The following is a 22041-nucleotide window of genomic DNA, read 5'->3' on the forward strand; positions in this document are numbered from 1 at the left end:
CCTTACAAATTTTTTATGAGGCTTATTGACAAAAGTAAAAGTTCAAAGCAACAAAATAATAGTTCACACTACGTTGTAGTAGTAGTGTTCACAAAACGAACGTAGCTCTCAACATTCATGTGCGATACAAAAAATGCCAAATTTGCGCATAGATTCCAGATGTCCGGTGATCTCACAATTAACTAATTGTAGGTTGACGATATCTTTTGCAAATTGCAATATTAGCCAACTACTTGCTTATTTAATCTCTGTTCTTATTGTAATGCCATGCTATCTCCTTTTCACATGAACAATAAATTATGATAGCTTGCACTCACCCTATAAAGTTGTTACAATTCTTTACCATTATTTGTATTTTATCTCAAGTGGGCTTGTTAATTATTTTAATTTGGGCATTTGAACAACAATCCAATCCAATCCAATCTGGGGTCCTTTCCTCTCGTATATATTTGACTATCATAACATGCATAAACAATTTAATGTACTTGTCATCTATTATTCTTTAAGCTGTGTTTGAATTAGAATTATTTAATCTTGTCAATCTTATTTAAAAATTTAAAACTTCAAATTCATCAAATTAACTCCCCCACTGAAACAGTAAAATGATTGAGTCAAGTCAATCTCATCCCCCCCCCCCCCCCTCCATGCAATCATAAGCTAAAGAAGACGGACACGGGGCAAAAACAGCAATAAAATATATGTAAATCTGGAACTGCATGGCGGTTTCAGCACAGCTCGACCGACGTACTATTGAAAGCTATGCTTCTATAGTCAACAAAAAATAAATTACAAGAATAGAAAGTTTAAGTGTTACCTGACGAACAAACACTTGTAAAAAGTCACTTAATTCCAAAACCTCGTAACGTTTGAAAATTAAGTACCCAGGGTTAGAAATTTAGCACCTACCTTTTAAAGAACTGTGCTAGCATTTCTTACAGCTTTGTTTAACACATGAGATGGGATCAAAAGCCTAATACATTTATCTTCATATATGCATATGTGGCGGCCACGAGAATGAGAAGCATGCTTTATACGGTGGCTTTGCAAAATTTTCTGACTAAATTACAAGGAGGAGGAGGAGGAGAATATTCAGGCTCTCTTAAAGAGAATCAAGGACCCGTCACCCCAGGGAAGAGCTCTGAAATTTTATTGAAAACATCCATAACCTGAGATGAGAAATTAAAAAGCAGATGATGAGGTACTATCAAACTTCAAGAGCAACCAACGCTAAGGAGTATGCAGAAGCAACAAAAGCTCGTGAACAGAAACATGACAGAAATATATTGGTATTTTTGCCTTCTTCCCCCTTCTCAAGGGAAGTACGAGCCGTGAAACCTTAGATCATTAGACAAACCAGTTCTGTACATGTAACAATGGTCATCAATTTTTATGAATATGAAAAATCCTTGGAACAAAGAAAGCAACTTTTTTCTGTCTTTTTCCGACCTAATTTTGCTTGGCCAATAAACAAAACTTTGGTGTCAAAAAGAATGCAAGTAAAAGTTTAAGCAGTACCTCCTTGTCATTCTGGTATTTGGCTATACTCAAAGGGTTCTGCGAACACTGCAAAAAATTGTGTATGTTAGATAAAGCAATGTTGAATAAACTAAAGAGCATCAATTACGGGATTACCTCCATGATGGCTGCTTGAACTCTGGGATTTTGAAATGCCATGGCAACATCAGGGTTGGCCATAATTTTTGAAATAACTTCCTCAGGTGTAAGCCCAATTTGATCTGCAAATTTAAAATGTAAGAATAAAGTACATCAAAATAAATTTAGTTCTCAACAGCAATTAGCAATATGCAAGATCATTAATTACTGAGGCATCCATAAAACTTGACTAATCTATTCACGGATATTTTTACTAAAGAAACTAGCTCAAAGTATAAAAAATATATATCGGGTAGCCAAGTCCAACACCATCAAGCAGAAAAATCCTGCCATACATTCAGGAAAATAAAATGTTTCAAATGAGAACTACATCATGACACCAATTGGCCACAGTGTCCAAGCCTTGAAGGTCAATGTGTGCCACCTCTTCCATTTCCCAACTCAAAAATGTATTTCATGGAACACTACTCAGAAATGGAACCAACTGGAAATAGGCCAATGTACTTCCAGCATGGCTGAACCAACTGGGTTATTGTGAAAATTGTATCATTTTCCATAACAAAAAGATTGTACAATATTTTTGGGGTTCAGCAAGAAAAGGAATTACATGGTTTGTGCACAAAACATGGTAAAATATTGTGCCAGTTACTGGACTTGAAGTAGATAACTAAGAGTAGAAGGAACTTAATTACCACCCAGAAAAATAAAAGAGAACTAAATGTTGCGTTGAGATACAGAAAGAACTAACTTGGGCTTCAAGAGAACTGAAACAAACCCACCTTCCCCAATCTGTTGGACCAGAAGGACCATATACTTGAAAAGTGAGTTTCTATATGGCAATGCACTGATGCATCTTGGCTTATTTACTATACCACCCCTTTTTGTACAACCCTTATCCCAAACATAAACCTCCTCCCCAATTGTCAAAACAATGTTGAATTTCTTTCCAATATTCAACACTTGTTTCTGGAGAAAACTTGTAACAAAAGACAGAGAGGAAAACTAGACAATCTTGGTAGAAAACTATTAGACATGACATGGGATATAATGGTCTTATTATAAAGGATATGGCCATATATAGAGATGGTTGAAGATCAAGAGTTTAATAGTGGGAGTAATACCTGAGATTGCTGTTTTATATAATACTTGATTTTGGAGGAAAAAAAAATTCTCTATAAGAAAGAAATTGCATGGGAAAAAGCAAATTTGAAGAGAGAGAGAGCCTTAAGGAGCAAATTTCTTATCTTTTGGCAAGTACATTAGGACAAAAATACATCTGCATTCTCAACTAACTTCTACATTACATACAAAATCAGCATAACTGGTAAAGAAAATATCATTTGGGAACTTACCAAACTGCTGCTTCACCTCAGGACTGGATAGATCAAAGTTTTTTAAGGAATCCAACATCTGGTTATCCCATTCAGTGCTTCCCCCCATATTATTTCTGCCAAAAAAAAATATTACAAGTTCATGTCAAGAATGCAGGATAAAATGTATGGAATGAATGACCATCAATTATTCTTGCAGGGTTTTCCTTTTTATTTCATTACAGTTAAGTTAACACTTCCACTTGTCCCAAAAACTTCAGCTATTAGGAAATGGAACCAACAATTTATTTCAAATTTTATTACACTGACCCCACTGCCCCTCACCAACCCCACCTAGTGGGATTAAGGCTTGCTATGTTGTTATTTCTAACACTGCCCCTCACATGCATAGACTTAACCATGGATAGACAGAAATTTGGTTGGAGGGAACAAACAGTGCATATTGTAACAACAGTATTAGGTCATTAGCAAAAAATTGTAACCGCATCGGTATATGGTGACTACTTGAAAGATAATAGCACAACACCCCCCTCCCCCCCCAAAAAAAAGAAAAAAAAAAAAAGCCAGCAATTTTAGTTCCAAAAGACTGACATAAATATATGAAAAAAATGATGGCTGCGGAGTTTCTAAAATATTATCAAGCATAACAAGATTGACAGCACAAGAACTGTGAGTTCAAAATACCACTCGACTTACAAGAAAGATCAGTAGAGTGGAAAGACTATCCATATAGTATTCCAATGTAACCAATTTCGTGAGGTCATTTTTGCACCCTTTGCAATAAGGTGTTTCCACAACTACTACTCTTGGGGGGAAAAAGTTATGATGACAACTTAAACCTTATCTATTAATATGTATCTAGCAATTCACCCTTATTTAATATCCTTCAAACGAAAAAAGAAAGACGGAGAGACTTTTGCTGTAATACTTTCCTGAATTTAGCCTTCATTAATCAAAGGTAAATTGTAGTTCTCCAACCCACTCTTAACAAGTGATTCAAAAGAAAATGGCTCAGAGATTCACTGTGTTTCTAACATCCCACAACAATAGACAAGGATTAGGACGCCCTATAATCAATTTATCAGATGGAGAGTGTGCAATTGGCTTGGGCACATGCACACACATACAGAAAGGAAAAAAGAAACCTTATAAGGAATTTGTGGGAAATCCTAAGCCCTGCCAGGAAATATCTCCACAACGCAATCTGTAGTAGGATTTCACCCCCAAACATCAGAGATCTCAATGGTGTCCATTTCAGCGAACTTTCAAGTGTCCTAAGGGGGACCACCCTCACACCAATTCAAATGTCCTAAGGCTTTGTACAAATAACTTAACCTTTAACTCCACCACCCATGAGGACCACCCTCCACATCAGGATTTTTTTTTTTTTTTGGGTTTGTGGGGGGGGGTATATGTACATATTATAAAGAAAGAGCTCACAGAACTTAGGTTTCTCATTTCTGAGAGAGAGTAAAGGTAGGATGGGTATTTAAATAAGTTAATTTTTCATGGTGGGAGGCTATGGGGTTTTTTTTTTTTGTTTTTTTTTTTGGGGGGGGGATCTTTACCAATATGCATAAAATAGGAAGATGATGTGAATTTTATAATGCCAGGGGTGCGATGTACTAGTCATGGATGCTATATCTTTAAGATAAATGATTGGAAAATTCAATAAACAGGGAGCACATAAAAGGATCAAAGTACGATAAGAAATAAATAGGTGAGTTAGTATATTGGCATGCTCCAAGAATAACAAGCCAAAAAGAATGCCCTTGATACATATCAAGGCCCAATATCCCAGACCATCACCAAAACTGTGCCCAAATCTGTCCCTAAGCAAAAATGGGCCCACAGACTTCACCAACCCAACTAAGACTGGCCCAAGACCTGACAGCATCTCCCTCGCCAACAGCATGGTCATTCTCCAGTGGGTGACAGCTCATCAGCACTCAGAGCAGAATTGAAAGAAGCAGCTGGTCCTGGTTTCTAGAAACCTGTCATTAACAAGTTCTCATCTTTCCCATGCCACTAGTATTAACTATCCTATATTCCCCATGATTTCCCAGGAACTAGACATTTAAAATTATCCAAGGTTCCAAGGTATCTGCTGTATTTCCCAGAAACAATCAATGTAAGTCATGGGCTTCTATCCTATATAAGGGAAGACAAGACTGGTCATTAGGATTATTAAACTTTTGACTTGAATTCTGATAGTCTCTCGACTTCAGTTCTTTCTTATCACTTGTTGTTCAAGTGTGCCGAATTCCTAGCTCTTTATCTAAGTGTGGTTGCATCACATTATCACTTAGTGGCGAGTTGCTTGTTTCTTATTTTCCCTCTTTAGTTAGTCAAGTATCTCCTTTCATTAATCAACTAAATATTCCCTGTACGCGATTGTCCTGTTCTTGTTATTCAACCCAGTCTTTGTTACTTGGCTAAAACGCCAAGTTCCTCGAGTAACTTGAAGTTTCTGCTACTGCCATCAAAACTCACAACAGATTCCTCCCGATTTCTATCAGCCCTTCTCCTGTTTTCTTTTATTTTTTTGTTGTTGTTTGAAAGAGTGTGTGTGTGTGGGCAGGACGGGCGCGGGGGGAGGGGGGGCAGTGATCAGGCATTTACACCTCCAACTGACGAGGAGAACTGCAAGTACAAAATACACATACTTGATATATCAAGAAAATCTTTAAAATGATTCAAACAAGAGGAAAGGGTACTGACAGCATGTCTTCTAGCTGTTGACGGTATTGTGGATTCTGCAGCATCCCTGTCACAAACATAGGTTCAGTAATGATAAAGTTAATAGAAGAATTTCACTCAGTATTAAATAGATGAGAACAACTAGCAAAAAAGAAAAAGAAAATATGAGAGAGATTAATTTTTCCTACAGGGAAGATGTCGTAACTGGTTTAAACCTAAATCAAATAAATCATAAGAGTGACTGATATGGGACAAGGCAGAGTAAAAGATGAGAGATAAATTTTTCCTACGGGGAAGATGTTGTGACTGGTTTAAACCTAAATCAAATAAATCAGAAGAGTGACTGATATAGGACAAGGCTAAGAACAAATCTCAAGCCTTAAAACACTACCGAGAACAAATCTCTTCTGACTTTAGAATACAATAAGAACCGTTTGTATAGGTTATCAACAAACTCCATTTAGGAAAAAGGGAATTACTAAAACTAGGAAACAGAAAATCTTCCAATCTTCTATTTGTAAATTTGTGCCAAGAGTTGACTTTCCCGAAATTCTCAACTCTGTAGATTTTGGTCCTCCATCACTGACAAACTAGACCAAGAACCCAGGAACAAGCTCTTGCAGTAAAAAGTAAAGAATATATGTGAAAACCACCAAATTTTGCATTCATTGTAATCAAAGGTAATTTACAAATCCTTTAACTTAACTTAGAAAAAGGCAACAGTAAAGACATTTATATGTTGCTCCAGAAAACTGGTAGCAACAAACGGGAATATTTCAGATAGTTTTTAGCAGTGACCCAAGGTGTTCAATGATTTTTTTTTTTCCAATAGTCATTTCTTATAAAGAGCATAACAACATCCATATTTTCCAAAGAGACAAAAAAGTGATGGAGATAATGAAATGCTGGACTAACATTTAAATGTATCAGGATTCCTCATCTCCTCTGGTAGATATCTGCAAGGATAGAAAATGAATTATGATATTATTCAAAATATTAAGATCTGATCAAACTTCGTCCACAAGAAGGGCGGAAGAATTGCCAGCGCAAAGATGGAAATAATTTAAAACAAGCCTATGAGGCCAGAAAATTCAGTAATATTAACTTCAAAATAGAAATGGTCATAAGAAAGAAGAGAATAACCTCCAATAATCTACATCTCATGTGAGGATGTTGAAGAAAACAATTTATGAATGACCTAAACAACGAGAATTCCTGCCTTAATAGGTGGGCAGAAGCAGAATAGGAAAGAGATCAAACAAAGAATTGTTTCACCCATGTTACATCAATATTGATATCTTAACTCAGGATATTCCGGACCATTGATCTAGCCTTGATGGTTAGCTATGGATCTATTGAATATCATGTTGTTATCATGAAGCTAACAGCACTGAATTTATTTTTTAAGACTGACCAACAGCATACTTTTACTCAAAAATAGCCAGGTCAGGAAACAGTAACCAAGCACTTATCAGGTGTGGTCTATCCCAGAAAGCAACATGATATCAATTCCCATAAGGTAATGTAGATAATAGCAACATGTTTAAGCCTTTTGTGTATGTCCACGGGCATGCAGAAAGAGGGAAGACCAGAAAAAAACAAAAAAGGTGTCAAGATTCCAAAAAGTAGCAAATATGCTGCTCCATGGTCCTCTATAAATTTTTAGCATTTTACACAGTAAAAACTTTGAATTATTAATGGAATTCAATTCAGGCTCAGTCAAGAGTCTAAGCGTTCAGACATGTAAATCTCTCAGGAAGTTGCCCCACAGAGACCAGCAGCACCAACTCCCTCCCTCTGATTGGTTCTCTGATTGATAAACACAATCTAATTTCCCTTTGTTTTCAAATCCACAAATTTATGGCTCTATACATTGATCCTCCATTGAAATCCTAGACAATGGCAGAATTTGTGCACAATATCTATGAGGATTCCTATTTCTTGTACATGCTCATCCACAGTGTACCTGCCAACATTTCTGGTTGGGGAAAAAACTACAAAAAAAGGCACAGAGATGGAACGTATCTGCCACACATCTGATAGGATAAGGACAGACGAAACCAATGTATGCTCGTGTGACACAAGTTGGGCACACGTACATCCTCGTGGGGAAGAACTAGTCCTTGCTTTTTAGATCAAGAAAAGTACCCAATGTATATGTAATAATAAGAAAAACTGATGCTGGGAAAACATGGAAACATAGTAGGAGCCACTTTCACAAGCCAGAGACATCAACGGTATTACATATATACCCAGAATATCGTGCAAGCATCAATAACTGACAGAATAATGCAATAAAAATTTGCATTTCATAAAAAAATAATATCAAGGCCAGGACTTAAATTAATGCCACAAGGAGCAAAAATTAAATATAAAAGCACAAGTTATATTACGGATAAACCATCTTCTGCACAGTTGGATCTTCCATCATTTTTTCCAAAGCTTCCACTGACAAAACAGAACTTTTTTCCCCTATCAAAAAATAGATTAATAAAGATAAGCCCTTCAGGTAAAAACTAGAAAACAAGACATATCAAAGTTAGGTAACAATAATACAAGAACTAAAAAATCATGTATATAATTAATAAAGCAAGGTGAAAGGCTGGTGACACACTGAATTTCCAACTTCAATTACAGTAATAGTGAATAAGCCGTTATTACAATCTTTTAGTCTTTGCATTAATCAGTAGCATAAATTTTTGTAGGGATTTCTTTCTTTCCCCTTCCAAATCAAAAAGAATGACACAGCACATGACCAGGCATAAAACTGATGGAATAGGAAAATGCAAATGTTGGCACACTAGTATAAAACACATACACATTATACAATCAAGGGAAAGCTTGACTGTCTGAACAAAACCCACAAACAATTAAAGGGCATCCCTAGTGCACCAAGCTCCAGCTTTACCCTTGAGATGCAAAGAGGCCTACTTCCACAACTCAAACCCCTAAACTTCTAGTCATGAAGGAGCAAATTTGCTATTGCTACCATTGCTTTGAAAGTGCACATGCTATCATGTCCACTATCAAATGTAGCATCAGAATTTTGCCTAGCGTACCAAGTGAAATATTACAAAAACACTATGATTAAAAAGCTTGTAAAAGGGCACTAAAGCACCATAACAATACTAATTCATTGGTGAATGTCTAAGCAAAACTAGAGTTGTCAACAGATCACCTAACCCGATGATCCAACCAAAACTCGACACGAAATTAGTGAGTTTGGGTTGACCTTTAACAGGTTTGGGTGATTATTGGGTTGACCCAATAAAAGCTTATTGGATTCGGATTGATAGCAAGTCAACTAGAAAAAACCCGGAATCGACCCAATAACAAGGCAATATTTTGATTATTTTCCAAGTGATGTCATGGATAATGGATGTACTATTCTTGCTTTGTCTTAACTATTTTGGATTGTTCAGAAGAATTAGAACGAAACTAATCGCTTAATTAGTAATTTGTGGGTTGCTTTATTTTATTTTTAGTTTTAATATTTTGCTTAGTATTTAAATTTATATAGGTACTTAAACAAATTAATGAGTCAACTTGTTTTGTACATGTTAGCACGTCCAAGTTAGGGTTGACGGTTCTTAACCCAATAAGCTAACAGATCAAATTAGGGTTGAGCCTTAACAGATCACAACCAGATAGTGACTTGACCCAATCCTGACCTATTTACCTGTTTTGACACCCCCAAGCAAAACAGATACAGTTGAGAGAGTAGTTATTGCAAGAATGTGAATATAAACTTACAAAACAACTTGTTAGCTTCTTAAGGTCCCATCACAATGATGTCACCAAAAGATGGAATAAGGAAATTGATGAAGCACTTTTGGTTCTTACTAAGGCCTGAAATAGTGAATTTGTGACGTGAAGGAAGACAAAGTTTCAAACTAAATGTCTGTCGGCAAATTCCCAAAGAATTTTGAAGATCCTAAGCCACCATAACCTAATTGCAAGCAGCAACGTCTTACATTTTACTAATCTGCCCTACATAATTGAACTTCAGTTCTGATTTTGATTGGATGGACCATCCATAGAGTAAACTTCTATTTCTTTTTATTTCCCATTAGCTTATTTCCTTCTCCATATAGCTATACAGCTGAAACAGAATATCATCTGTCAGATGTATCATTACAATATCATTCTGAGACCACAATGCTCTGGATAGTAAATTAAATGAGTGTCACAAACACTCAAGAGATAGCATGCCTGATAATACCAGCTAGTATTGGAAATCAACGTACAAACAATAAACTACATTGAGGAAAAGCCTATATTTATATTTTTGTAAATGAAAATAATACATAAACCCTTGTAACTTAGCCTATACTTACGGGTTGATGATGAACCTTGAGAAACACCAACCTCAGATGCAGAAGCAGTTCCATTCTGAGAAACCTTCATTTTAACGTTCAGATTATTTACTTGCTTGTTCGAATGATTTAATTGGCAAAATACCATCTATAACAATTTCAGTCTCAAGGAATGTTGAACTTGAATTCTTACTTGGTCCACAAGCTCAGCATTCTTTGATGATTCTAATGTAGCTGTTTCCTCAAAACCTCCAAAAGGACTCTTCGGTAATGTTTCTTCCGGAGAAACATCTATAAAAGCTGAAAATATGAATAGCTTTAGAATCTATAGCAACTAGATATTCAAAGTTCACATAAGAATTGGACCAAACACAATTGAAATGACATCTATTACTTATCAATGACATTTCTACCATAGACAATAAGGTGGCATAAACAACAACAACAACATATCCAGCCTTTATCCCACTATGTGAGATCGGCTACATGAATTCTAGACTTCCATGTAAATAAGGTGGCATACAAGAAAAAAAAATATTCAAGCATGCCCATATCCTACAGACCAGCAGGCGCAAACAACTAGCAGGTCGTATGCGTATTTGTAGACAATTTCCTGGTGTGCAGATATAAGCCACTTTCCATGGTAGAAGTAGCTTTTCATCCGAATAGAATAGCTCAGCAACCTAACCACAACAATTCAAGAATTGGGCTAAATACAATAATAAGTGACCATACAATTTTTTTATAGCCTAAGTTACAAGGGTTCTACTGAATTTCTGAAGATTCTGTCAGAAAGTAGACATATGGGACAGTATACACAATGTATCTTTATGAGAGAAAATGATAATAATAAGAAATATCACAAGAGAAGATAGAAATCCTACCTAAAACTCCTGATCAATTACACCTCTAAAGTATGCACCAAGTATCACAAAGTTTAGAAAGCATCAACAGAAAATCTCAAAACCATCACTCTATTAAGAAACAAGAGTACTAACACAAGATCATTCGCCACAAATCACTGCCCCTAAAGTATTGTCATGGCTGGCACTGTTTTCTTCATGCAGACAACAAAAATAAAAACGATAATAATAACTAGAGAAAAAGATTATTTGATACCATATTTCTTTGGGCCTTCCACTTTTGGTTCCTCTTCTGCATCCGTAGGAGGAGGTACCTCCACTTTGGTCACTGGTACATCTACAGTCACAGCAGATGGAGAGGTAGCTGGAGAAGGTGAAGTAGATGGCCCTGGCTGTGGATAAGTTGGAAAAGGAGGCGAGGTTGCTGGACTTGATGCCGTGGGAGTTGGAAAAGGGAAAGGAAAAGGGGAACCAGGAGAAAAGGCAGCATTATTGACTTGCTTATTCTGTGAATCCATCTGTCCCATCAGAGTTTTGAAAGCTTGTTGCATTGCATATTTCTGAAAGAAGAATCAAACCACAACTAGGTGAATTACACAACAATATGAGAAAGAGCAAGGTTAAATAAATCCATATATAGACACCAAAAGGAATTTTACAAACAACTTAAAAAATGCCAATGTTAAAAGTACAAAGCCAATTCTAAATTAGAAGTGAATCATAGAAATGACAACAAAACAAAATATCAAAGGTTGAATCTGAGTGCCTAAGTGAATCATAAAAATGAAATGTTCAAGGGTTGAATTTGAGTGTCTAATTCTACTAGCAATGATCAAGTAGTGGGAAAATGGGTTGTAACACATCCTAAAATGAAAAAGGCAAATTGGTGAAGTTAGGGAAACAGCTTCCATTTAAACATCTTAGTTTAGTTGTAGAAAACAAGCCCTTGTTTTGTAGAATTTTTTTCCTCAAGAAACAAAAAACTGAAAAATAGTGTTCAAATAAGAAATTTTCCAAATAGAAAATGAAATTTCAGTTTTCAAATCTTCCAAATTTACATTAATAATTAGAAAACATTACTAAATTATTTTTCACTATTTTCTTCACAATAAGGGTGTTTTCCAAATAGAAAACATGGGCCTCACTATTATGGTGGTAATTGTTGCATTCATATCTTCCATTATCCTAGTATTCTATATACTATGCATGAATTCATTCTTTATCTGCATTTGGGAAAGTAGAGTCCATCTTGTCTGATCTGCACATATTTACACGTGTGGTTGATTGCATTTCCTTAAAATTTCATTTGGGAAGACTATGACTCAATATTGTGGACTGTAAATGTTGATACTTATATGGGATATATATTGCATATGGCACTTAAAAAATAACAACATATCCAGCCTTTATCAGTGCATATGGCACTTATTATTGTTAAATGATAGTGTGGAATGTGTATTACATGGAGTAACTGTTAGAACCTTGTGTAGCTAACCACAGAAAATGTTAGTCGTCGGTGCACCACGTATACACGTGGTTGAGAGTACGATCCATCCTTTGTTGGCAAGAGTACGATCTACCATCAATATTTATATCTGGCGAGAGTACGGTCCGCAGAAGTGATACTGGGAGTAAGAGTACGGTCCACCCCAAGAAAATGGAATATGTGAATTTTGGTTCTAAATGGTTAACTCCTAGATGTGCATGTTTATTCATCATCACTTATTATGTTGTTATATATATTGAGCTTGACATGGCATGGAGACTAATTTGTTGCACAGACTATGCTTTCCCCCATTATAATGTTTTTTACCCCTCACTAAGCCGGTGGTTGGCTTACCCATTGATATTTCAAATTTTATAGGTTGCTATCAATTTTGACGGTAAGAGTCATCGTGACAATTCTATTACATATGCCCTAGACACGCTCCGATTGCAGTACATACACCTCATCTCATGGGAATTGTGCATTGGGAAGTGAAGGTTTCATTCTTTTTGTGAGTTGGTAAATTGTGAATATTGTAATTACATGATGAATGTGGCCCAGAGGGCACTTCAGTTTCTATTAGAGTAATGGAATTGGATTGTAACTTAGTTAAGATGTTTTAATGTCAGCAGGTTTTGAATATGGTAAGGCTTACCATCTCCTATTGGAGCATATAGCTCCTTAGGGGTTGGTGCCGATCACGGCCTCTAATTTTAGGTCGTGACAACAACCAAAGCCTATGAAATCCAACCAAGAACGAAGGGTAAAGTTGGAGAATTTGGATGATGGGGTATCAAGAAATAAGATAAACTATAAATTAGATTAACCACCCATGCTAAAAAGAATTATCACAAACCAAGGCACTGGACTTGTCTCAAATGAAAGCCGAGTGACCAGCTGGCCATTCGAGAACTGTGAGATTTTCATTGAGATAGTGTTTGTTAACCAAGATATAGACCAGAAAAAGTAAGATATGGAAAGCATTTCAGACAAAAGTGTTTTCTATTATATTTGTTAAATTTATCTGGAAAGAAATCATGTGACTTCTTAACTTGAACTTTCCAAATAAATTTATATCTCCCCCCCTCCCCAGGGGCGGAGCTAGAAAAATTTTTGAATGAGGGTGAGCAACGAAGTGAGAGTCAGTCAGGCAACGATCGACTAGCGAGCGACGGAAGGCCCGAAGCCTGAAGGGGCGAACCGGTGAGGGCAAGGCCGAGGCGGCAACGCCGGCGAGCGACGGAGCGAGAGAGTCGAGAGAGCCAGAAAGGCAACAAGCGAGAGACCAAGAGTAGAGCCGGCAAGGGCAAGCGACAACCGAGGGCGAGAGGGCCAGGGGGGCGAGCAGGCAAGGCCGAGGCGACGTCAGCGAGCAAAAGAACTAGAGAGAGGCAACAAGAAAGAGTGACTGAGGAGGGCAAGCAAGTCAGCGACCTTAGCGACGATCATCCCTTGCCCCCCCCCCCCCGGTCCCGCCGGATAAGTTATCTTGGACCTTACAAATAAGTTATCTCCAAGATAACTTATCTTGATGTAACCTTATTTTATCCATTTTAACAAACACTATGTCATGAACCTAGAGTTTAGCCTAAGGTTGGATTGGAAATCAAAACGATCCAATTGAAGTAAGACCAAGAACAGAATGATGGGAGAGGGAAATTGGACATAAATGGGGATGAATTTAGAGTGTGTTTGATAGCATTTAGTTGGAAAATAAAACATTTTCCAACTTGCATGGACAACAACCCCCCCCCCCCCCCCCCGCTAGAAGCATTTTTCCATGAAAAATAGGCCAAAACGTGCTTTAAATGGTTGTACCATGGAATTCAATTTCATGAAAAATGCAGTATGTCAAATAGCAAAGATGGAATTCAATTCATCGGATGTAACATTTTCCACGAAATTTCCATGCTATCAAGCACACCCTTAGAGAGAAATGAGGGAGAGTAGTAGAGAGAAACGAGAGGGAGATTTGAGAAAAATCTAGAAAAAAAATGAGAGATTCAATATCAATTCAATCATAATCACCTTTTCTTACAGTAGCCCTTTTATAGGCAAATTTGACTACTAACTGAATCATAACAGCATCCATGTGCTCCTAACAAATTGCAAATATCTCCTAACAAACTATTATAAGTCTATTACAATATTGCCCTTCTATTGCTCCTAAGGTTATGACAATTCTTCCCGCCTCAAAAAGATTTCTTGTCCCTAAGAAACTTATTACTACTAAGCCATTGTTTCTTCAACCAATTCTTATTCTCACTGTTTGTTTAATCTCTTTTTCCCTCTTTCTCCTTCTAGGCACCTTCCTCTTTGCCTTTGCGTTCCTTCTCTTTTGCTTTTCTTGCACTTGTAACATGTTGTCTTCACAGATCTCCATAGTTGTTCCAAATGGTTGCCACACCTCCAAGAAGACAGCCTTTAAGTTGTGCATGTCAGCCTCTTCATCGATCCTTGGCCACCCCTCCTCAATTTCTGATGCAGTGTAAAAATAGGTACCAACTTGGCTAGTACGATCTAAAGAAACTCCAACCATTTTGGTATGGTCAGGATCCTTATCCAAATTTTTAATTTCCTGCTCTTGCAAAATGTGGTCTGCACAGATCTTTTTATCCAATTTCCTTTCTTTTTCAGGACCTTGCGCTACCCTTGACAAGTTTACTTCAATTCCAGCACTTCCTTAATATTGACTGAATTTTTAGTCGGAACCTCCTGATTCCATGCAAACAATTCAACAACTCCTTCCTTGTGTTTGCTAGAATTTCCCTCTACATGAACTTCTTTTTCAAATATATCAGATTGTCCCTTTGCATTTGTTGCCCTATCTATCTGATTGTTACTGATTCCCTTTGGATAACACCATTCACCATTAGTATCATCTCTGATGTTGCACTTCTCCTCCAGCGGCTCCATTTTTAGGAATTTCGCGTTGTTAAAACTCTTGCGATAATCATCAAAGAATTTAGCAGGAAAGCTGTAGTGCTATTTCTTAGTTAGTATCATCGCAAACTCCTACAATTGCTCGTGTATCATACGATTGAATTCCTTGCTCGATTCATGTGCCATGCTTGTTTCCTTGCACCTTTGACTGAACTAATTATCCAACTTTTCCCATGCCTGATTCTTCTGGCCAAACTGTTCATGATTCCAGTTGTTTCCAACTGAAAATGCAACCTTCTTCTGTTGCCATTGAGGTTCCGACTATCTCATGTGCGCACTGCTTCCCAAGGCTTCACGAGAAAGACATCCTACTGAAAATGCAACATTCTTCTGCTGCAATTGAAATTCCAATGGTCTCATACGTGCGCTGCTCGTCATGGCAAAAATCTCACGGTTGGAACAAGCCACAGGCCAAGTCACCGAATCTCTTTTCATCCTAAATCCCACACTTCCCTTCTGTGATTACCTCACCACAATCACCTCTAAAATTGTCCCAATAATTGGCAAATTGCAGTTACCTCTAAAATTAGTGGCCGAGGGTCACTTGGTGGAACTTCCAGATCCGTTGAATTCACCAATCTCTGGAATAATCAATTCATCGAATTTGCCTTCAGATTCCGAATAGAGATCACAACCAATAATTGATCGGAATGCACCCTGGAACCACCTGGACTGCTCGCTATCAATTTCCAATCAACCTTGTTTCCTTCCGACTTAAATCTAAAGCGCGAAAAATCCACTGCTCGGTCACTTTAGCAAGGTTCACCACACTTCCGTTGCTTTGTCACGCTTCCACAACTCAATGGCCGAGGATCACCGGCTCTAAACTGCCTTCAAATTCGACAGATAGTTCTCTGAATTCTGCCCTAGGAAAGTTAGACTTGCACAAACAGAAGAAACCAAAGGCTAAGGACTACTCTATAGTTGTCGAAAGCACCATCGGACAATGTATGCACCGCCTTCACAATCTGGACCTTAATCATGCTAAAATTCAGCTCTAGAATCGCCGACCGTGAAGTGATCGAAACTTATGGAGCAATGGTTGAGGTCCGTCGCTAAGGAGCAACAGCCAATATCGCCTAGGTTTGTTTGCCTTTACCACATGCAGCAACTTGGATCCAGCCGCTAGGTTAGCCGAAATCTCCTCACACGTCACGGTCGGATCTGAAAAATAGATCACATCATTCAAGTAACCTCCAAAAGTCGGGCAACCTCTGAATTTCCAACCCCGAGTCAACCACTAACTTCTTCTTTAGGACTCAGATCTGTCGTAATCATGAAATCCGTTGGAATCTGTTTCACCTTCACATGCCACTTGATAATTTCTGTTGAATCTGCTGTCAGAGTTGCTGCTAGGAAGCGCCTCTAACACCGCCTCCTAACTAGATTGGCCCTAATCGCACCACCTGCTGTGGATCGGCAGTCCACAATTCCCAACCAATCGCGGTAGGTCACCACAATTCACCTATTTGATCACGATCGTTAGGATCCTAATGGCTCGGATCTGCCTCCAATACGTGATTGAACCAAATTCACCACTAGAATCAACGGAATCACAACTGATAATCGTTGACTCTTATACAATTTGTCATGAACCTAATTTTTAGCCTAGGGTTGGATTGGGAATCGAAAGGATCCGATTGAAGTAAGATCAAGAACAGAATGATGGGAGAGGGGAATTAGACAAAAATAGGGAAGAATTTAGAGAGAGCTGGAGTGTGAGTGGACTGATGAAGATTGGAGAGCTGGAGCGTCTTGGCGTGGATCTGGAGGTGGGGAGTGACAATCTCGAAGCGCACACGACGTACGAAAGATTAGAGCGTAGAGATGGCAAAAAGGGAGGAATCGGCATCTCAGATGGAGGAGAGCTGCAAGAGGAGGTTGGGGTGGTAGGAGAGGACCTCGAAGCGGAGCTATTTCTCGAGGAGACGGATGTTGTCTTTGAGCTTCTTGGCTCAGGGGGCGGCATAGCCAAAGGAGAGGGCGGCGGAGTCAAAGTCGAGGGAGAGGAAGGCCAAGAAGATGGGATCAAAGGCAAATGAATCAAGGGGGGGACGAGAAGGGAGTGGCAGAGGGAGGGAGGGGTTAGGGTTGGAGAAGCAGCGAAGATGGAGGTAGGGGCAGCAAGAGTGGCTCTGAATAATCAAATTCATTGAATAAAATGTTACAAAAATTATTCTCAAAAATCCAAACATAACACGTTTTCTACTTTTCTGTTTTAAGAAATAATTTTTCAGAATAACAAACCAAATGCTTTTTCAGTTTTCTGAAAATAGACTCCCAAAACAAAAAATTGAAAATGAATTCAAAACTCAAAATTAAAAATTGAAATGCAAAGAGAACAGGCCCTTAGCCTTTGAGCAAAATGTACTGATTGAGAAATTCCACCACTTGGTTGCCAAATATGTAGTTGCAAGACTTTTTCTACCTTTCTAAATTATAATACTAAAAGTTTTACATACCATATCCCACTAGAAACCAATTGTAGGCTGCATTATTAATATCAGTTTGGCATCAAAAGTAGAAGAATGCTATTTCATTGTTCAATTTCTCACTTGGCAATATATGAACTGAGAACAAGCACCAAGTGACCATCCTAGATGTAAATATCAACAGTTATTTAGGTGCTAAACAAGGAGATTTTGGATGTAATTGGAGATTACAAGTGGCTAACAGAAGCTGTAATTGCTGACATCAGAAACACAGATGTAGGAAGCAAAAGAAATAAATTTCAACCTCTGAAATGTATAATCAATTGCTGTAACCATTGCCTACCTCATCCAATATTTCTTTTCTTGCTAAAGCAGAAAATACAGATCAGCCAACTAGTCTTTATGGGACCCATGCAAGGAGTTGAGATGTTTAAAGAAAGGCACTAAATTTTTCTTCCCACTTGCATATGCCATTAATTTCCAAGATCTAATACCTGCAGTGGAATTCTAGATAGGTTGTGTGACACTCACCTTTAAGTTTGTTGCAACCTGCCAAGTAATTCAGGTTGTCAGAACAAACACATAGAAATGAGGAAGAAAAAAAATGCTAAGATTATGTAAAATCTAATTCTTACCCACGAGAAAAGTGCTGAGAGCCCCACACCAACTCCAATCCAAAATAGTGGAGACCCACTAGAAAAACAAGCAAAAGATTACATCACATTAGTGCAAGTACTCAGAATCCAAAAAGCCCAAAGAAATTTAGCGTGTCTAGTTAATGCATATAATCAAAGCATAATGAATAAAAGAGGAAAAGGACAAAGGATATCATTACAAATTTGAAGATGGGGGTGGCACCGCAAGCTGTGGGTTAACACCAACTGAAGATGTTTCCTGGCTATTTGAAGAAGTAACACTAGCAAAACATTCCCTCCCTACCTTCTCTAGCACTGTATAAGAAAGTATGTATCAAAGGAGCAGAAGCACAAGAAAATGAAATGGAAAAGATAAGTCAAGAAATTGATGAGTAGATGCATCAGCACATATTTACAAAGTGATGCACCACAGGAAGAACCATAATTTAACAGTAGAATTGCAATGCTTGATCCACTGACTCATCCTATCCAGCATATCAAGAAGGAAATCCTAGTTGAAATGATTATACATCTGCTTTGTGTCCAACTCAGGAAGGAAACCCAGAAACCTACCGTGCATTATCTAAAATCAAAGACCTCACTAACCATTAGGACTGCATCTAGAATTTATCTTCCTCCTAAAATAATTCTTTAGGAATACGAAACCACTTTCAGACAGCACAAGCATCATCCATCTGCTCATGTTCAGCACCTAACAAACTGATGTGTCTAAAATCCTGAATCCTAGAATGCACATCATGAATCAGGCTTATCGATTCCTTACTGGCCTGAAACTGATCATGGCTGCTTGCGAACTGCATGTATAAGGTGTTCAAGGGAACAAATCTTTTCATAGGGTCAACACATAGAGTCATCTTGGTTGGTTGAGAAAGGAAAAAGACAAAGTAACAAGGCTCTAAGGAGGGAGGCCTAAAGAGCCTCAACTGTGAATATTTAATGCATCGCTTTTCCTAGGGTTCTATACATAAAGGACAACCTCCTATTCTTTCTATGACTTGTTTCTATCAAGAAGAGAGAGAGAGAGACCCAAGCAGATATTGGCTTTATTATAAGAGCTAGAATTGCAGGGAAGCCTTATACATAGAAAGCTAGACCCCACTTCAAATATGATGTTGTCATGACTCATGAGTAAAAATAATAATACAATGAAGAAGTTACCTATCTTTCAACCAGTTTAATCTTTTCAATAAGTTGATAATTAACAATTTATCATTGATATGAAAGGCAATAAAGTTTCTGGATTCAAACCTCACCAAATCTGGTATTTGAATAGTTGCACGTATTTGGCCATATTATGTAGTGAAGGCTGGCCAAATATGAAAGACATGTTGAGAATAAAAAACAAAAAGATAAAGTTGCCCCTTTTCTCTAAGCTAAAACTTTTAGATGAGTTGGTAATTAATAATTTAACAAACCTATACAAGGAACCCCGCCTCAAGATCAAGTAGGCTTTCTAGCACAGGTTCCAATTTCAAGTGTCATCCTAAGAAAAGCCTTTGAGCTTATCTGATTATGTACCACTATTCTGTGGTCGTAATGCTTGGCTATAGCTACACTTGGGCATTAACCAAAAGCTTGGATCCTATTAACGTTCCCAACACCTAATTAACTCGATCAGTTACAAAGTGTATTTATTAAACTGCTTCCCATTCCCAACTTCTAAGTTCCTGTAGCTTGAAACTTCCTTGTGAACTAAATTCCTCTAAAAATGTACTGAACAGGTCCATAAAAACTCAAATACCTGTGTAGAACAACTAATCCCTTTTCCTACAAGCCCGTTCAGTTCGCACCAGGAAATAACCAAATTTTAACCTATCTTACTTTCAAATTGGATAATTCATACAGACAAAAAACAACTCAAAGACGCCAACTTTCTTGTCTTCCAGAAACTTTAGTTCAGTTAAATACGCACAAAAAATCAAGAGAGAGAGGCAGAAGATGCACCATTGGCTTTGGGGAGTCGCAGAGGAGGAGGAGCTGGACCGCGGTCAGACTGGGGTTGCGAGAGAGCCAAAGTGACGGTTCTTCTGGTGGCAACCTTACGAAGTAGAAGGGGAAGTCCAAACGAGGAGCATCTGTTGTTCGCTAAGAATACCCCATCGTTAGGGTTTGCCCCCAGTGCAATTTTGGGGGAAGAAGCACAAACTAGGGCTAGGTTTTCCATTATTCGACTTTTGCAACTCAAACACGCCAATTCAGATGCGTATATATAAATACGTCTATATATAATATGAATGAAGGAGAACTGGAAAGCAGGATGATGCGCAGAGGATTTGAGGAATCAGCAGGGCAGAAGAGGTTGGAGAGCAAGAGCAAGCGCAAGCGCAAGCCAGCCTCCCAAGCTTAGCAACAAAAGCGCGAGCTTTTGCCCATCTCCTCGTCCCATTTCCTATTATATTATAAATATAATTTATTTTTTATTTTTATTTTATCTTAAAAACTATATATATTTCAATTATTTTTATTTCAACTATATATATTTCAATTATTTTATTCTATTTAATTTATTTATTTTAATAAACTTCAATTTTATTTCTTTTACATTTTCTATAATTTTCATACATACAAAAAATTAATAATAAAATACACAAAATAATTAAATATACTCATAAACAAAATTAATAATTAAATATACAAATCAATAACTAAATATACAATCTGAATCATCCAATACATTGATAAATAAATAAAATATCAAAATCTTACAAACCTATTTTCTAAAAATTTCGGCCTCCACTCACCCTGAAAACCTGCATCACTCTTTTCGTCCTTTTCATCTACATCACTCTCTTCATCATCTACATTTGTATCGCTCTTTTCCTCATTATCTGACTCTAGCCTTTCACTCCCAGCCTCCGTTTTGCTTGTAAACGTTGCTGTTGCTTATCGCCACTGTCGCTGCTACTTGTCACTAGCGTCTTTTTCTAATTCCAGATCTATAGGAGAGAGTTGTTGGGACAATAAGAATAGAGAACAATTTATCGATCCTCAACTTTAGCGAGCCATTTGAAGCTCAACAAAAATTTGAGAAGTGACAAGATAGATAGGGAGACCCTGTTGAAAATGATTTTTAACAATTGTCTCCTCAAATTTTGGCTTGAATAGCAATTGCCCCACGCGTTAAGAGGGGCAAAGCCAATAAAAACACTTCACTCGCGCGAGTAGACGACACAACACGACACTAAATACGATAAATCAGGTCAAGCCAACAGAGAGCTATACGACCCACCTAGGGGCCCGTCTTGCATCTCGTCCTGGATTTAAAGGCCCAGTATTAGTACTACTCCCATCAAATGGCCCAATATTGTTGTTAATTGACGGTCTTCATTCTTAGATGGAGAAACTTTTTGGTAGTTTTTTTTTTTTATTAACGCACCATCATGAAGGCCCTCTGTTGTTTGGCCCCACGATATCAGTAAAAGATGTAAATTAGATGACTCAGCACCCAGTTCAATCCCTAGTCTTTCACCACAAACGTGAGGACGGCAAGCGATTTTCAATTTTCAATATCGCTCTGACTGCTGAGTTTTTTCCCCTAGTCAGGACTCGAATATAGAATCTAAAGGCTCAAAAAGTAACACCCCAAAATGTCCTTCTTTTGACGACGGAACTATGCTTCGAGGTTGTTCTTTTCATTTTGCACTAGCCAGTATGGTGTTTATTCCCATTTTCATCTACCAAAAAATTAAAAAATAAGAAC

The 22041-nt window shown here is 37.7% G+C and overlaps 1 protein-coding gene across 2 annotated transcripts; it reads right to left on the minus strand.

Moving 5' to 3' along the window:
* Positions 1-675: 675 nt before the first annotated feature.
* On the minus strand, positions 676-20721 carry LOC127799574 (protein TIC 40, chloroplastic). 2 transcript variants are annotated; one of them, XM_052333721.1, is made up of 14 exons: positions 20286-20721; positions 18521-18635; positions 18321-18378; positions 18217-18234; positions 11081-11384; positions 10155-10261; positions 9983-10046; positions 8039-8117; positions 6561-6601; positions 5667-5712; positions 2967-3061; positions 1633-1736; positions 1516-1563; positions 676-1166 (listed from the first exon to the last, which is right to left on the minus strand). In XM_052333721.1, the coding sequence occupies exons 1-14, from the start codon at positions 20503-20505 to the stop codon at positions 1110-1112; spliced, it is 1356 nt and encodes a 451-aa protein (XP_052189681.1). In that variant the 5' UTR covers positions 20506-20721; the 3' UTR covers positions 676-1109. The 2 variants fall into 2 exon arrangements, with proteins under 2 accessions (XP_052189681.1, XP_052189682.1); XM_052333722.1 differs by lacking the exons at positions 9983-10046; positions 10155-10261.
* Between the last annotated feature and the right edge of the window lie 1320 nt (positions 20722-22041).

Source organism: Diospyros lotus, chromosome 4 (assembly GCF_014633365.1).
Source record: "Diospyros lotus cultivar Yz01 chromosome 4, ASM1463336v1, whole genome shotgun sequence".
NCBI lineage: Eukaryota > Viridiplantae > Streptophyta > Magnoliopsida > Ericales > Ebenaceae > Diospyros > Diospyros lotus.

What these genes read in the sequence shown, in the direction of transcription:
- LOC127799574 (XM_052333721.1), bottom strand. Translation starts at nt 20,505, where the DNA reads ATGGAAAACCTAGCCCTAGTTTGTGCTTCTTCCCCCAAAATTGCACTG. An exon ending in GTGCAGAAGATGGTTTATCC is followed by an intron (nt 6,602 to 8,038) that starts GTAATATAACTT and finishes CTATCCTTGCAG; the next exon opens with ATATCTACCAGAGGAGATGA. An exon ending in TTCAAGCAGCCATCATGGAG is followed by an intron (nt 1,564 to 1,632) that starts GTAATCCCGTAA and finishes AATTTTTTGCAG; the next exon opens with TGTTCGCAGAACCCTTTGAG.